Source organism: Bos grunniens, chromosome 15, assembly GCF_055505025.1.
Source record: "Bos grunniens cultivar Pamir isolate PY7600 chromosome 15, Bosgru_T2T1.0, whole genome shotgun sequence".
In the NCBI taxonomy this organism is placed as follows: domain Eukaryota; kingdom Metazoa; phylum Chordata; class Mammalia; order Artiodactyla; family Bovidae; genus Bos; species Bos grunniens.
Genome location: NC_141179.1, coordinates 74,446,845 through 74,463,917, shown reverse-complemented (window position 1 = coordinate 74,463,917; position 17,073 = coordinate 74,446,845). Strand labels below are relative to the sequence as shown.

The window sequence follows — 17,073 nt, the reverse complement described above, 5'->3', positions numbered from 1 at the left end:
GATAACTTTACACGGATTGAATTTATCCTAACTGCTCCTGTTCCCTCTTTACTTCATTCAAGTAATCTAATCTTACAGTCTGCGGAGTTTGGAAAGTGATGCAAAGAAAATTCCTTCTTTGCCTTATTTAACATATTGCTGTAGCTAGCACATGTTCAGACTCTGACAGATGATATTTGGAACAGCAAGTAAAACATTTTGCAAACTTTACAGTTTTCCTACACTTGTGAGTAGCAATTTCTAAATAAAAGAGAGTTTACAGGGCTTTAAATCTACAGTGCTTTTACTCAGAAATTGAAAAATTAAGATTGAGTCAGAAGCAACACAACAGAACATTTCAGCTCCACTGTTTAATTACAAACTGCTACGTGATGCTCATTACAAAACCATGTAAGATTTGCCATCCATCAAGTTGGAAGAGAGAATGAGGACAGAAGGATGGGAGAGGGTTGGTAGTTAAAGCTCAGTGAACGAGAGGAATGTGTGTCAGTTTCATGAATGATGGTTCTGCTTACATTTCTGAAATCACAGATAATTGCCCAGTTTTAAGCTAAAGGTTTTGCTTTAATTAATACCACTAGTGGGTTTTGAGTAAAAGGAAATACATTTGAATTCAACCTTCTTCTCACTTTAGAAATCCAATCTCGTTCAATACATCTGATGGAACTGTAAGGCACTATGAAAGTGAAAGTCACTCAGTCGTGTCCTACTCTTTGGGACGGTATGGACTCTACCCACCAGGCTCCTCTATCTATGGGATTCTCCAGGCACGAATACTGAAGTAGCTTGCCATTTCCTTCTCCAGGGGATCTTCCCGACCCAGGAATCGAACCGGGGCCTCCTGCATTGCAGCCAGATTCTTTACCAACTGAGCTATGAGGGAAGCCCATAAGGCACTATACTAGTCTCCTAAAAATTCCATGTACCTGTTCTGTTTGCCATGATTGGCTGCATCAGGCTTCTGCTTCATTCAGCCCAAAGGAGGGCATTTACACAAGATCCCACTGTCTACTTGAATCTCCACTTTGCTTTCTCACACCCTTCTCAAGTTTAACATAACTCAAAATGAAATCGTCATTGTTTTCTACAGAATTGCTCCTGGTCCATGGTCTCTTGTCTTAGAGAAATAGCTCCCAGCTACTCAAGTCGACCTGAAAGTTGCTAATTAGTAACTGTATAATCTTGGACTGCTTTTGAATGACTTTGGCTACCTGATGCAAAGAGCTGACTCATTAGACAAGACTGATGCTGGGAAAGACTGAAGGCAAAAGGAGAAGGGGACAAGAGAGGATGAGATGGTCAGGTAGCATCACTGACTCAATGGACATGAATTTGAGCAAACTCCAGGAGACAGTGGAGGACAGAGTAGCCAGGTGAGCTGCAGTCCACAGGGTCACAAACAGTCTGACACGACTTAGCGACTAAACAACAAAATAATCCTGGACAACGCATTTAATCACTGTAAGTCTGTTTCTTGTCTGTTAAGTGGGATAGAAATATTAATATCTATCTTATAGGATTGTTGGGGATTGAATGAGATTCATTAGCATGGTGCATGGCATATAAAAACACTTAATGAATCTCGGCAATAATAATTAAAAGCAAACTGCTACTATTCTTGACTCCTCAGTCAGGCAAGACCTCTGATGAGGACCTCATCAGAAATTACTCCTATTTCTATTTAAACATCTCTCCAGTCAATTCACTTCTATCCATTCCCACCACCATCATTCTAATATAAGCCACCCTTATCTTATATTTCATTGCTGAAATAGCCTTATCGGTCTCCTTGCATCAATTCTTGCCTCTTCTACTCGGGAGTCAGAATGATCTAAAGTGCTAGAATGATATCAATTTACTGCTTACTCTACAATCTCTACACTGTCCTGCCAAGAAAGTCCAAACGTATCAACCCGGATTTCTAAGCCTTTTGTGGCATCACTTAATCTCCAGACTCTAGCAGTACAATCTGTGCTCTGGATTTACAGACCTTCTGTCAGCTCCTCAAACCTGCCAAGCACATTCACCTCAGGGTTTTTATACATCCTGTTTCTTCTACCTGGAAACATCTTTTCTTGCAGGATTAATCAACTTTTAGATCTCAACTTAAATATCACTTTCTCGGAGAGATCCTCTCTGACACTCCTAGCCTTCTCAGCAATTTACCCTTTCATTACATGAAACCTATTCCTAATTACTTGTTCAGTGGCTGTCTTCCATGAAAGCAAAAACAGTATCAGTTTTGCTTACTGCTATCTCTCTGCAATTTTACTTGTTGAATGAGTTGGGGCATGACTATCAACAAACAGGAAGGGACTTCCCTGATGACACAGTGGATGGGACTCTGCCTGCCAATGCAGGAGACAAGGGTTCAATCCCTGGTCCAGAGGCCTCCACATGCCACGGAGTAACCAGGTCTGTGAGCCACGACTACTGAGCCCACGTGCTACAGCTACGGAAGCCTGTGCACCTAGAGCCTGTGCTCTGCATAAGGAGAAGCCACTGCAGTGAACAGCATCGCAGTAAAGAGGAGAAGCCCCTGCTCACCACAACTGGAGAAAGTGTGCACAGAGCAACAAAAATCCCAGTGCAGCCAAAAATAAATAAATAAGTAAATAAAATTATTCTTTAAAAATAGGATCTGCCTGTAGCAGGGGGATGGGGAGGGTGGGGTGGGAGAGGAAGACAAACAATTAAGAAATGAAAAAATGCTGTATTAAAAAGAATGCTGTATAATATAGTTTGCCTGGTCCTTGTCCCAGATTCCTGAATGGAAATGTCTAAACCCTTGGAATGTCTTTGTTAATCATGGTGGGGCCTTTGGATCACATCTGAGTTTAAGCTAACCAGACAAGAAACCTGAGGTCAGTCAGTGGTGACTAGAGTTGGGGCTTTGAGCCAGCCCTGCCTGTGGAAAAGGGATGGGGGCTGGAAATTGAGTTGAATCACTTGGCCAAAGGTTTGATTAATCATGCCTAAATAATGAAACCCCAATAAAAACTCTGGGCCCTGAGGTCAATGGAGCTTCCCGGTGGGTGAACACACCAATGTGTGGAAAAGGTGACGAGTCCTGACCCCACAAGGCAAGGGCACAGAAACTCTGTGTCTGGACCCCTCTTGGACTTGCCCTTTATGTCTCTTCGTTTGGCTGGTCCTGATTTTAAGTTGCTGAACCTGAAAGGGTCACGGGAAACCACAAATTCGTGGCCAGCGGGTCAGAAGTGCAGGTGGCCTGGGGACCTTCAAACTTACAGCTCGTGTCTGAAATGAATGCAGTCTATTTGGGGACTGTGTCATCGTACCTGTGGATCTACACTAACTCTGGTGGTTTGGGACAGAACTTGATTGTATTAGAAAAGAGAAGTTTTGGAAATGTCTTAAACCCCAAGAAGGCATGAAAATTATATCCTGGAATAATAGAGTAAATTCACCCTCTCTACAAACTATCATCCTACCATCCTACAATGCTCCTCTAATCCTTTCTTGCATACTAAAACAATAGCCTCTGTCCTTTCTTGAGCCAGAGTCATTTTATACCTGGGCTACAGGGCAAGGGGAAAAAAAAGGAAAAGGAAGAAGGGTGTTTCCAGACATCCAAAGTTTATCACTGGTGCTCTCTCAACTAACCTTATCTTGCCGTTCTATTTTTCATCCCCTCTCTAGGCACCCTTGGGCTTCCCTGGTAGCTCAGTCAGTAAGAATCCACATGCAAGTCAGGAGACTGGAAAGATCCCCTGGAGAACAAAACGGCAAGCCACTCCAGTATTCTTGTCTGGGAAATCCCATGGACAGAGGAGCCTGGTGGGCTACGGTCCATTGGGTCACAAGACTTGGACACGACTTGGCAACTAAACCACCAGCAGCACCTAAGCACCCCCACTGTTCATCAGCCTACCACTACAGTTTCCTCTTTAAGCCTCGCTGCTCCATTTCAAAATGATTTCTCCACATCTTTCATTAACTAAAATAGTCATTCCTCAAGGTGACTCATCCAGCAAGTAGACAGTAAACTGAACACACTAATACCAATCAGATGAAAATGAAGATGTCACTGCTCTTTCAGAGACATTTACATTTCAAAAGAAGGCACTTTAAAACTAATTTCTAAATAGTAAAGTTCCTGAGAATGGCAAGAAGATCATCTGTAGCTTTACATATTTTAAAACCCTCTGAAAAAGCAGCAAGACTCTTCTACTTGTAATTTCCTTCATTAACTGGGAACCGAGAGGCCACATAATAACTTCCCAAAGTGCTTAAGATTTCTCCCCTCCCAGGGTTCCTAGAAAAGTTTTCCTCAGCCCAGTTCCTACCCCGCTGTGGTCCCCACTCTCAGCCATCTGTTTCCTTTTCCTCTGACACTTTGGGGACTGAAGTACAACAAAGCCTTCTAGAGATCTCAACCAAACTAATTCCCTGGGAGTTTGCCATTTTGAAGCTAACTGGTCCTTTCCCCCAAGTAGCTAATAATATTTTTGGTCTTTTGTTAAGAAGCTTTGAAAATTAAATATAAACAGTTATAGAGCTACAGGACTGATCTTAACTATTAATCTCTGCTCAAACTATCTTTTAAGATACTTAATTCCCAACACTCAACTATTTTCCATCCCAGAACAAATACTAAGTTGTAGGGGGAAAACAGAACACAAATGCTTCTGATGTTTTTCCCATAATCCATAAGGCTGCATAGGTAAGGATAATCAAGAGATATTTTTGCATTCAGCTGAGAAGGGAAGATACCAATTAAAAAATAACCCACCAAATACATTAATAGAACAATTATTTATTTATGAAGGGCACAGGAAGAAAAGTGGAGAAGGCAATGGCACCCCACTTCAGTACTCTTGCCTGGAAAATCCCATGGACGGAGGAGCCTGGAAGGCTGCAATCCATGGGGTCCCTGAGGGTTGGACACGACTGAGCGACTTCACTTTCACTTTTCACTTTCATGCATTGGAGAAGGAAATGGCAACCCACTCCAGCGTTCTTGCCTGGAGAATCCCAGGGATGGGGGAGCCTGGTGGGCTGCCGTCTATGGGGTCGCACAGAGTCGGACACGACTGAAGTGACTTAGTAGTAGTAGTAGGAAGAAAAGAGAAAAACATCTATCTCAGATTTTGCAATCAACTGACTCTTATTGTCTATATACGCTGTTGTTATTTAAATGCTGCCTCTTAATATAATTATGGGCACTGTGTAGAGACAGAAAAAAGTTCATGGGTAATCAACAGGTACTAAGCCATTACAGATCGACACCCGGTACCAACAGATTTTCTGGACTCTACAAGTTACATAAATAATGACATGGGTGGAGAGGACCTTAATAGCACTTAGCATAGGGAAACTCTTGGTCCAGGATGCATTAAAAGCTTGAAAAAAGCTATGGTTGATTTTTTTTAAATGAATCACAAACTAAGCATCTTTTTCCAGAAGGACCTTTCTATTTTTGCCTCTAAAATAAAGAATGCCACTGTTTAAAAGTAAAAAAAAAAAGTCAGAGTGGAATTTGAAACAAGTATTGTCTGTGGCATACTTCAAAACCAAGTCTACTCCCTTGGCCTTGGTAAAGTACGCCGACTGAGATGTAGTGCATGAAGTCCTCCAAACCGACCTGGAACACACATGAGCGTCTCTCTTGAGGAATCAACTGAGCATTATAACAGTCACATTCTGTTAACCAATTGTTTGCTTGCTGAAAGCAGGACTGATGTCATTTGCTCTAAATAGCTGGAGTTTGTTTTTAAGTTTTCTTAAATCTGTGTTTCTTGGCATTTGCCTGACAGAAGACAGGAGATGTTTGCTTATTTTACACAACAGAGTAAAGAGTTCATCGTCTCAACCTTACACATTTGCAGTCTGATCAAGTTATGGTAAGCTTTCAGTATGAATTCACAGAATTCATGGCCCTTTTTTTCCCCACTTATCTTATTGAAAAATTAATATTTCTTTCCTAACACATAGCGTTTATTTTCTATTGCAATTCTGAAAATAGGAATTCTCTATTAAGCACTGACTATGCTTTTAGTGGTCAATGCTATTCAAACAAATGGAATATACCTTGGTGATTTTTATTTCTTTTTATCATTACTGGTTTCATTAAAATTTTTTCAGTAGAAAAAAAAAATCTTTCTTATGACTTAATATGGATTGACTGCTAAATCTTACTAGAAATCAATGTATATGTTTGTTATTTTAGGTAATATTATAAGGTGAGACTGACGTTAAGCAGAGGAGGAAGGAGAATAAATTATTTTATCCTTCTTAGACAGAGGTGGGGGTATAATGGGATCTGGACTGGGGTGGGGGAAGAGGGAAGAAAGTGAAGGGGCTATATGTTCAGGTAATAACAATAATATAAAAAATCAACACCAGACCCCTCCCACAAGTTCTAGATGGTTACACCCACACTAGAGAAAGAACTATAAGATTTAGGTTGAAATATGACCTAGTAGTAAGATAAAATTTAGCTCATAAGGACATTTTAATATTTTCCTCAAAACTCTTGGCAAATTAAAATTACAATGCAATATATCTGCTAATAAATGTCAATAATAATTATACAAAGCTCATGATTAAGGAGATAGTTCTGACAGAGTAGGAAGAAAACAAAGTGTATAGCCAATTAATAGTATAATGAATGTGAAAGTGCTGCTATAAACTTTAAAGGAGCATTAGCTCTAATTATTTTTATTATTGAGCTGTAACCAACCTAAGAAATCAAAACTTAAGTTGTCTATGTATGTGTGTGGGGGCCTAAGGATTCAATCAAATCGTTTAATTACAGTATAACTTCAAAGCCACACTGTTAAGATTTTAACCTCAACCTCAGCACTGCTGAGATTTCAGCCTGATCATCCTTTGCGGAGAGAGTCTATCTGAGCATTTGAGCATGTTTACCACCATTCCCTCCCGCCCTGCACAGGGGCCAACAGAGCTTCCTCCTCTCTCCTCAATTAGTGACAACCAGAAGTCTGTCTGGATATTGCCAGACACTGCAAAACTGCCCAGGTTAAAAGCCATGTCAAAGCATAAGGAAAACCTCACAGTTATATTTATGGCTCTCCCACACAAACTGAGGATGAGAGACAGCCAAGATGAACTGGAGATAGATGTCTATCACTAGGCATGTGTGTGGCTCAGATGGTGAAGAATCTGTGTGCAATGCAGGAGACCAGGGTTCGATCCCTGGATCAGGAAGATCCCCTGGAGAGGAGGGAATGGCTACCCACTCCAGTGTTCTTGCCTGGAGAACTCCATGGATAGAGAAGCCTGGCAGGCTAGAGTCCACCCGGTCGCAAACAGTCAGACACTACTGAGCAACTGACACTTTCACTAGGTATGGGTGGCTCCCGAACATCTAAAATGTAGCTAGTCCGAACCGAGATAATGTTATAAATGTAAAACACACCCTATGACCTGAAGACTTGGTATGAGAAAAAGAATATAAAATGTTTCCAAAAGTGTTATGTGGATTACTTGGTAAAGTGATAATACTTTGGATACAGTGGTTATACATTACTAAAGTTAGTTTCGTTTGTTCCTTTTCATTTATTAAAAATGCGGCTACAAGACAGGTTAAAATCACATACCTGGCTTGCATTATATTTCCAGTGGACAGTGCTGAACTTGTGCAAAAAACTACCCCTCCTCCACACTAGTTCCAGGCAGCCCGTGATGACACAGAGCTCTGTTCCAGTTTTCCTCTTTACTTTCTCTCCATTCTCCTTGGATTAGCTCCAGTCTCCTTTCTCCAATGAGACGACTACTCAGAGATGACTGACCTCTAAGCTCTATCTCTAGTTCAGAGCTCTACTGACAGCTAGACCCATATGTCCAACTATCAACTTGACAACCCCACCTGGTGGGGAGGGGATGAATTGGGAGATTGGGATTGACATAAGTACACTTCTGTTGTGGTTTTGTTGCTAAATTGTATCTGACTCTTTTGCCACCCAATGGACTGTAGCCCACAAGGCTCCTCTGTCCATGGGATTTCCCAGGTAAGAATAGTAGAGTGGGTTGCCATTTCCTTCTCCAGGGGATCTTCTGGACCCAGGGATCGAAACCTGGGTTGGCATTGGCAGGTAATCTCCTGCATTGGCAGGCGTATTTTTTACCACTGAGCCCTATCAGGGAAGCCCATATATACAATACTATATATAAAAGAGATAACTAATGAGAACCTATTGTATACCATGGGGAACTCTACTCAGTGCTCTGTGGTGACCTAAATGGGAAGGAAATCCAAAAAAGAGGAGATACATGTGTACATATGGCTGATTTACTTCGCTGTACAGTAGAAACTAACCCAGTATTGTAAAGCAACTATACTCAAATAAAAATTAATTAAAAAAGAAACCATTTGGGCATCCTAGAAGAACCCCAAACTTAAACGATCCTTGTTCCCAAAAAGCTTCCTTGTCTAGGATTCCCCATTTTATTAGATGGTATTACTGACACAGATGTTCAAGGCAGAAACCTGAAGGTCATCAAGGGTTCTCTTGCATCGCCCACATGTAGAGTCCTGCTTCCTCCACTCCCTTCGTATTTCTGGAATCATCCTTTTTCCTACCCTACCGGCTAGGCCAAGTCACCATTATTTTTTCCCATATCAACTCTGCCATTCCTTTTATCCTCTTTATTACACCCCGCCCTCCCTGTCTCAACACTTATCCCATAGAAAACTATTTTTGATCAGGGTTGTCTTTCCACTCAGAAGACTACACTACATAAAGCTGGGTGCTTTCTTGTTTATTGTTGTATCTCCAGTTCACTGACTGGTGAATGAATAAAGAAGGGTGGAAACTGCTGACTCGCAGGCTGCAATTTACTAAGGGGCTGGACTACAAAAGCAGTGGTTCCATTAGCATACATGGCCCAGGAAAATATCAATTCTTATGTCTAAATATTAATGCTTACGTACTGACACAAGTCCTAGGATTCTGGAAGTGGGTACCCTGTACCTCATCCTTCATAGATCTACCTATTGTGCCTAAACTCACGCTATAGACTTTCTATATCTGGGTCGGGAAAGACAGCTGAAGAAAGCCTTCTATAACACTCCAGCCCTAAAGGAAATCAACCCTGAATATTCATTGGAAGGACTGATGCTGAAGCTCCAATACTTTGCCCACCTGATGCGAACAGCTGACTCACTGGAAAAGACCCTGATGATGGGAAAGATTGAAGGAGGGAGGAGAAGGGGCTGATAGAGGATGAGATGGTTGGATGGCATCATCGACTCAATGGACCTGAGTCTGAGCAAACTCCAGGAGACAGTGAAGGACAGAGAAGCTTGGCATGCTGCAGTTCACGGGGTTGCAAAGAGTCAGATACGACTGGGCGACTGAACAACAACAACAACTGCACAGAGTGCGGTCGTGCAGTATCTTTATTTTAAGCCCAGGACGTCTGGCAGCGAGCTTAAAGCAGCAGTGACGGGGCTGGTACATCACTGCTGAGAAGGACGACGGTACTTTTAGTACACTGCTGCAAAGTACCAAAGTACAACAGTGCTCAGTAGAGCTTTTCAGGTACTGTATGGACTGTATAAGATTAAAAACATGTTCTTTGTTTTTTGTGTGTTATTTGTGTGAAAAATATTATAAACCTATTACAGTACAGTATCACATAGCCAGCTGTGTTAGCTGGGACCTAGGCTAACTTTGGGGGACTTACTAACTGGACTTAGGAACACGCTCTCAGAATGGAACTCGTTTTTGGGTAGGGGATTTACTGTAGTGGCTAAAACCCAGGTGCAGTTCTCAGCCTCTGTGTGACCTCAGGCAAGTCATTCATCTGAGTCACATCTTCTCAACTGGGGTGATAGCTCCCCTCAGTGGGCAAAAATTGTTTTGGGGGCGTGGTGTGGGCTCTTAACCTTTCTGTATAGGTACAGCACGTAAACAAGATCCACAGTGTACCTGTGGTACTAAAATTTCATGGGAGGGAAGACTAGTGGAAAACAATGTCTAAAAAGACTCCTTGTTGGGGAGAGGGTAATACTGAACAAAGGCTAAGAAATACCCCTCTAAGCCTGTATTTCCTCAACTATAAAAATGGGTCAGCATCACCTGCTAAAACGATTATAACAACATAGCTATATTAAATACATACCGAGAGAATTAAAGAGTGGAAATAAAGCAGGCCAAGAAAACAACCTAAATTGTAGTCATCATTAAAATACAACACAAAACATAAAGATTCACGCATATATAAATTAATATCATCTAATGATCATTTGTATTAACAAGACAATTTTCTTTTCACTAGTTAGGCCACCAGTTGAACACCTAACATTCAAAATGAAAACAGTACTAATCAATAGATATAAGAAGAATCTATAAATGTGACAAAGATACAAACCTAAAACACCAATCTCGAGACCTGCCAAGCTTGTTTTAATTTTGTCATAAATATCTTCTAACGTAAAGTCAACAGCAATGGTCTTTGTTTCCACTTTGAATTTTTCTCCTAGGGAAAAAAACAGAAATGGAGAGAGGAAAATTAATATATGGCAAATGAGATTCAAGCATTTGATGACATTACTCTTTCAAACACTTTCCCCACCCCAACTTGAGATGAAATTTAGATCAGGATAATTTTAAGCAATCGTGAGACCATCTAAGAGATGCTATAGAGTCAGCACAATAGTTCTGAAATAAAAATTCCAGTGTTATCAGAGTTGCCTGAATGTTCCTTAATCAGTTCTCCTATAAATCAAAATGATGGCTTTTTAGACCCTTAGGTACAAACTATAAAACATGGTTCATATCATCATGCTATATACTCTTTAAGTATCTCTGGCTTTATGATTTTAATTGCAAATTGGTAACTTCATTCTTTCTTCAGTCTCTATGTCACAAAATATTGTAAAGTGTGATCTATTAAAACAAAAAACCCATATTATTAATCTGGAAATAAAAAGAATATGATATTAGAATTTGGAAACTTGGTTAATGATAAATAGTGGCTACATTTAAAAAGCCCACATAAAATGCACAGTAATGGAGCCAGAGAGTGACACAAGAAAGACCTGTGTTCCACTTAAACAGAGCTAAGGGAAATAACAAACTGAAAAGTGAGACACACTGGAGAAAGCATCCTCATGAGAAGGAAAGTGTCATGTTGATTTCTGCCTTCACCAGTGAGCTGCTCTGACAGCATGGCATCAACGGTGAGGTTACCGAGACACGGCTACCAATTTCTCTTCCACACTTATTTGCTTTGACTTTGAGCAAGTCTATGGGCCTCTGCAGCCTCTTTTGAAAATGAAGGCACTAATACTCATTAGTGCTGTCAACACAAAGGTACAAAAATATGACCTTATTACTATCAATACGACTATGTACTGGCATACAGGAGGCAGTCCATAAAGTCTCTAAGAATGTTTATTCTTTGGAACTGGATGAGAATTCAAAAGACTTAACTTAAAAACCCTACTTCCAAAAATAAAATGTTCTTCCTTTGAAGTCAATGCCGGCTCATCACAGAATATACAGCATTAATCCACAGAGATTTCTGTTCTTGACCTAAAAGGATTTATGTCTGAAACTAAAACAGCTGGTTCACGACAGATTTATTATTAGTTAGACTCAATGAAAAGTTATCGACCCTAGATAGGAATCTATGAATAAACTAGAGAGGATAATAATTGACTTGGAAAACACCTTATCTAGTGTTAAAGGTATACCTACGATTCGAATATAAATGAGTTATGATATGTGTTCATGTAATGGACAGCCAGATACAGGGTTTTTCCCCATAGCTGGTCCAACATGTCTTATCACAGATGGTTCACAGAATTTACCACAAGTAAGTAAAGAACTCTTGCCTTTATTAGAGCCACCGATTCACAAGAAAAAAGACTAAAATCAAAAGGCTGAAAGAAACGTTTTATGGAAAGTAAAACTTTATTCCAGAGGTAAAATAAGATAAAATTTATCTATTTATTTAAGAAAAGCAAAGTCTGTTTCCACACCAGCACTATACGCTGACATTTAGGAAAATTTCTCTCTACTAATAAAAGCCACCTAACAGCCACTGAATCAAATTTACTTTTAGATCTCAGAAGATTTGGTGAGTGTACTTACATGGCACAGCCTTATATGCATATGGCATAAGTAAGTTTTCTTATGTCGTCATGGCTTTTGATGCAAGTTTTTCCAGATACATAAAAATTTGAACTTATACCTGAATTCCTCTGAATCCTGCTCTAGTCCAGTTAACACTGTTTTCTTTCTCTTAACTTTTCTTCACTGCCCCTATTGTGGGCTTTTCTTCTTTTTAAAACATAGGTCAGATCCTGTCACTTCCCTCCTTGCAAACCTCCAAAGGGTGCCATCTCACATCCAGGAAGAAACAAAGTCTTCAGCAACAGCCTGATACCAAACTCATCTTTACCCACCTACTCTCCGGTCACTCCTCAGCCTTGTTCACAGGGGTCCTGGCAGTTCTGTAGACACAGAATCTTCTCCAAATACACTCAAGGCTTTTGCACTTTCTATGCCCTGTCTGGAATGCTGTTCCAGATCCCGCGTCTCTGTTGGGTCAGAGAAGTCTTCCTTGACCAGCCTTTGAAAAATGCAGCTACTCCTCTCCTGCACTCCGTCTCCCCCTTCTCTGCTTTTTTCCATCCCATTGTGCTTACCCCTCTCTAATCTATGTACCTTATTAATGTACATGTTTATTGTCCTCCGCTCCCTCCAGAATTAAGCTTGTGAGGACAAGGACTTGGGTCTGTTTTGTTCAGTTGCTCAAAAATGTCACAAGGCTCCAGGGTCCTTCCACCCTTTCTCTTATTCCTCTAGACTGGCTCTTCTCTTGGTTTCAAGAAGGCCACTGCCATTCCAAACAGCCACGCAGGCAACGTTCAGAATCAACAACGGGACTTCCTGTTTAGGTCCCTTTTATAGTGAGGAAAACTCCCCCAGAAGAATCCAGGAGCCTTCCCTCACATTTCCTTTCCCGAGGTTATCGGCTATGCATGCTCTTGACCAGGTCTGTGGACCAGCTTTGAGGGCTCCATGAACTACCCCCCAAACCACCACCACCAAGCTGTGTGAGTCAAAAATAGAAGAATGTACATAAAAACAGGACAGGAGATGCCGCTCTCTGGGCCAAGGCCCTTAGAAGAGAATAATGACAGATGTTCTAAAAGGCTGGGGTGGGAGACAGCTGGCTTCCTTAGGAACTGTGGAAATAAATCTAGGCATCTCCCCGCTTCCCATAGCCTATCAGCTCTCATCTGGCCCTGCCAACAGAAGCCAACGCAGATGAACAGGAAACTTCCGTTTTAAACACGAGCACAAGGCTGCAACAAGCACCTGGACCGTGAGTGGGGACCATCATCTTCAGGTTTGAACGAACCTTTGGGCCACCCCAATATAATCTTCATTTCCACGTTCACGTCTCCTACCCGAGGCTCTTCATACAACTACCAGTCTACAGCTCAGCAACAGCCCACCACTGGAGAAGAGTAAGAACTTCACCGAAGCTTTGGAGACATACTTCTGAGTACCCTGATCCTTGTCCACCACAACGGTCCACGACATGACTGCCTCTATTGTCTTTCTTCCAAGGTAGAAGCTCTGATACGTTAAAATCAATACCCTAAGGGCTGTGGGATAGAGATATATAACAATTCCTCCAATTATGTCTCAGCATTTTTTTTTAAATCACATAAAATACTTTTTTTTTTTCCTTTTGAAAAGCAACTTTTTCCCTTGAGGCACCTCTCTTTGTTGGCTTGAGAAATGAAATTAAACTCGTCTCTTGGTATCCATGTATTTCTTGGTATCCATTTGTTTCTAGGACGCCCTGTGAATATAAAAATCCACGGAGGCTCAAGTTCTGTATTCGGCCCACCATATCCACTAATTCTGCCAACCCAGGATTGTAAACATAACACGTGATCCTGGGGTTGGTTGAACCCACCACGTGGAACTCATGGACACAGAAGGTAGTGAGTACTGCCAGTAAGATCTGGGCCAGAGTTGACCAATTTCCCATGCAGGATACATGAACTAAAAATCAAGTTTGAAAGCAAAAGGGATATTTTTGGAACCCTCCATAACATTTCTTTCTTCTTTCAAATAAAAAGATAGTTAGAATTAATTAGAAGTCAAACATTACACAGTACCTTTCTTCTAAAAATGCTGACTGTGCTGCTTTTGTTTTTAAGTGACCTCTTTTTATTTCAACCTGTTACTTTGTTCTTACAAGATTCCATTCTGGTTTTGTGAAATCTCACCACAGGAAAAAGTATTCTTTTCAAGATCTAGGTCTCTCACTTAGGTATTTAGAAAAAGGAAGCTTAACAGTTGCTTTTATTTCTTTAAAGTCAAAACAAAACCAATCCAGGAACTTTTGAAAAAATTACCATAAAATTTAAAATATTAGCTATTGAAATAACTACTTTTGGCAATTAATAATCTGAAGATCAATATAGTTCAACATTTTGCCAAAAGTAGAACCATTTTTCTATTCAACACAAAACAACACTTTTCACTTAAAGTACAGTTTTTACATATTTTAAAGCACAGTTTTTACATATTAAACCAAAGTAAAAGCAAAAGTGCTGATTTACAGTCTCCTCCTGTATTATCGGAACTAAGAATACAGACCTGACGCCACTCATCTAGACTCTAGGATGTCCTAAAGAACTCAGAGGTACCATGTAAAATGTTTAGGGCTGCAATTAACAGTCTACCAACTGAACAGGAGTAATACCTGATAACAGCTACTACAGTAATAATTCTTAAGTTATCATTTACTAAGAATCAACTAGATGCCAAAAAGTTTACTAAATGACATATGCCACTTAATCTGCAGAAGAATTTACTGGCATCTTGCTGAAACTCACAAGTGACTATCATCGTAAATTTCAGTTTTCATCATTTGAAAGGCTATCATTTATTTATTTATTTTTTAATTTTGAAATAATCTCAAAGTTTCAAATACTGTACAAGGAATTTTTCTCCTGAACCATGCTTCATTCAGTTGCTTCAGATTCCATCATCCATAAGGACTTCAGTGTAGCCGTTCTCAAATAGTGACCCATGACCCTGATGGCTCTTTAGAGTCAAAATTACTAAGACATTATTTGCCTTTTTTAGTTGGTGATAACTGCACCAATAGCACAAAAGTAATGGTGGGTAAAACTGCTAGAGTCTTCCCAAGAAACCTAACTATGTTAAAAGTCACTGTGTTCTTCACATACCAGCAGTAAAAAAGAAAAAAGTCAGTTTTGTTAAAGAATGGCTCCTGTAAGAAGCAGTAAAATACTTTTTATTAAATCTCTACCCTTGTGGATACATCTTTGTAATGTTCCATGTGACAAAACGGGAAGTCTACATAAGACACTTTTTCTGTGTACCCAGGACAGTGGCCGTCCTGAGAAAAAGCAAGCACCGTTGAGCTGTGGGCTGAATTAGCTGCCCTTTTTCAGGCAGCGTCATTTCACTTTAAAGAACAACTGACAGAAAAACTATGCTTATTCAGGTTTGGCAGACATATCCTAAGAATGGGTGAAGCTAGCCTGGCACTTCAAGAAAAGCAACACGATTTACTGTCCATGGTAAAATCGGAGATTTTAAATGAAAATTAGAATCCTGTAAAACTTGTATCCACCATCCTGAGACTGAAAGAAAATATTTTTTTGATGAGATTAGGACTGATATTAGTAATTGTAATTTGGCGGGGGGTGGGGCACAGGGAGGGGAACAGTGTCAACATTTATAAGATTTGCAAAACTCAGGAACCAATATTTTCCAAAGACCAATCATAAAGTTAAAAAATCATGATGGACAAAAGACCTATTCAATGTGGGAGATAGACATATGGATTTTAAGGTAATGGAGTATGAAAAGTTCATTGATATATTTTCAGATTCCATATCACAACTAACCTTGAAGAAATTTTCACTTAAGGAATGTTGATGTAGTAACCAAAAAAAAATATCCACCATTATCTGAAGAGGCTACCCAAATCACTTTCTCTTCTCCTACTACATATTCATGTAAACCAGATTTTCTTCTTATCTGCTGTGCTGTGCTTAGTTGCTCAGTCATGTCTGACTCTTTGTGACCCCATGGACCACCAGGCTCCGCTGTCCACGGGGATTCTCCAGACAAGAATACTGGAGTGGGTTGCCATGCCCTCCTCCAGGGGATCTTTCCGACACAGGGATTGAACCCAGGTCTCCCACAGTGCAGGCAGATTCTTTACCATCTGAGCCCCCTGGGAAGCCCAAGAATACTGGAGTGGGTAGCCTATCCCTTCTCCAGGGGATCTTCCTGACCCAGGAATCAAACAGGTAGATTCTTTACCAGCTGAGCTACCATGGAAACCCTTTTTTTTTTGAACTTCAACCAAAAGAACATATCTTCACATAATGAATGCAGAAACAGATCTGCAAACACAACTGTCTTCTATGTCAGATATCAAAGAGAGTTTTAAAAATGTAAAATAACGCCACTCTTCTCACTGAATCTTGTTGTTTCAGAAGACAGCTATTATCCTTACTAAAAATACATTACACTAACATAGAATGGGTTTACTGCTATTACTTTTACATGAATTAAAAAATTATTTTAAAAAATTAGCCAGCTTGACTTTCTAATACAATAAACATTGACAGCTGTATCCTACATAAATGAAAGCTCTATGGGACTCTCCACACTTTTTAAGTGTATAAAGAGGTCCTGAGACTAAAAAGTTTAAGAATGTTCCTTTCATATTTAATTCCTACAGTCTCCTAAATATTATATAAGCATCAAAATTAAGAAATTAACCTCGATACAGTATTGCCTTGTAATTCTTGGAATCTATTCAAATTTCATCAATTGTCTCAACGATGTCCTTACAGCAAAAGGATCCAAACCAGAATCACCCATTGCATTTAGCTGCCGTGTCTGTTTAGCCTTTCAACCTGGGAATAGTTTTCCGGTCTTTTCTTGACCTTTATGACTTTGACACTTTGAAGATCACAGGCCAATTACTTTGTAGAGCATCCCTCAATTTAGGTTTGTATGTTTCCTCATTATTAGATTCGGGTTATACATCCTTGGCAGGAAT

The 17,073-nt window shown here is 40.2% G+C and overlaps 1 protein-coding gene across 5 annotated transcripts in view; it reads right to left on the bottom strand.

Moving 5' to 3' along the window:
• The window catches only part of HSD17B12 (hydroxysteroid 17-beta dehydrogenase 12), a 211,638-nt gene that overhangs the window by 54,543 nt on the left and 140,022 nt on the right, over nucleotides 1-17,073 (bottom strand). For all 5 annotated transcript variants that reach the window (XM_086341210.1, XM_086341208.1, XM_086341213.1 and 2 more), the window contains one exon: nucleotides 10,363-10,470. In XM_086341210.1, coding sequence (XP_086197336.1) covers nucleotides 10,363-10,470 — 108 coding nt within the window. The remainder of the gene's footprint in view (nucleotides 1-10,362; nucleotides 10,471-17,073) is intronic.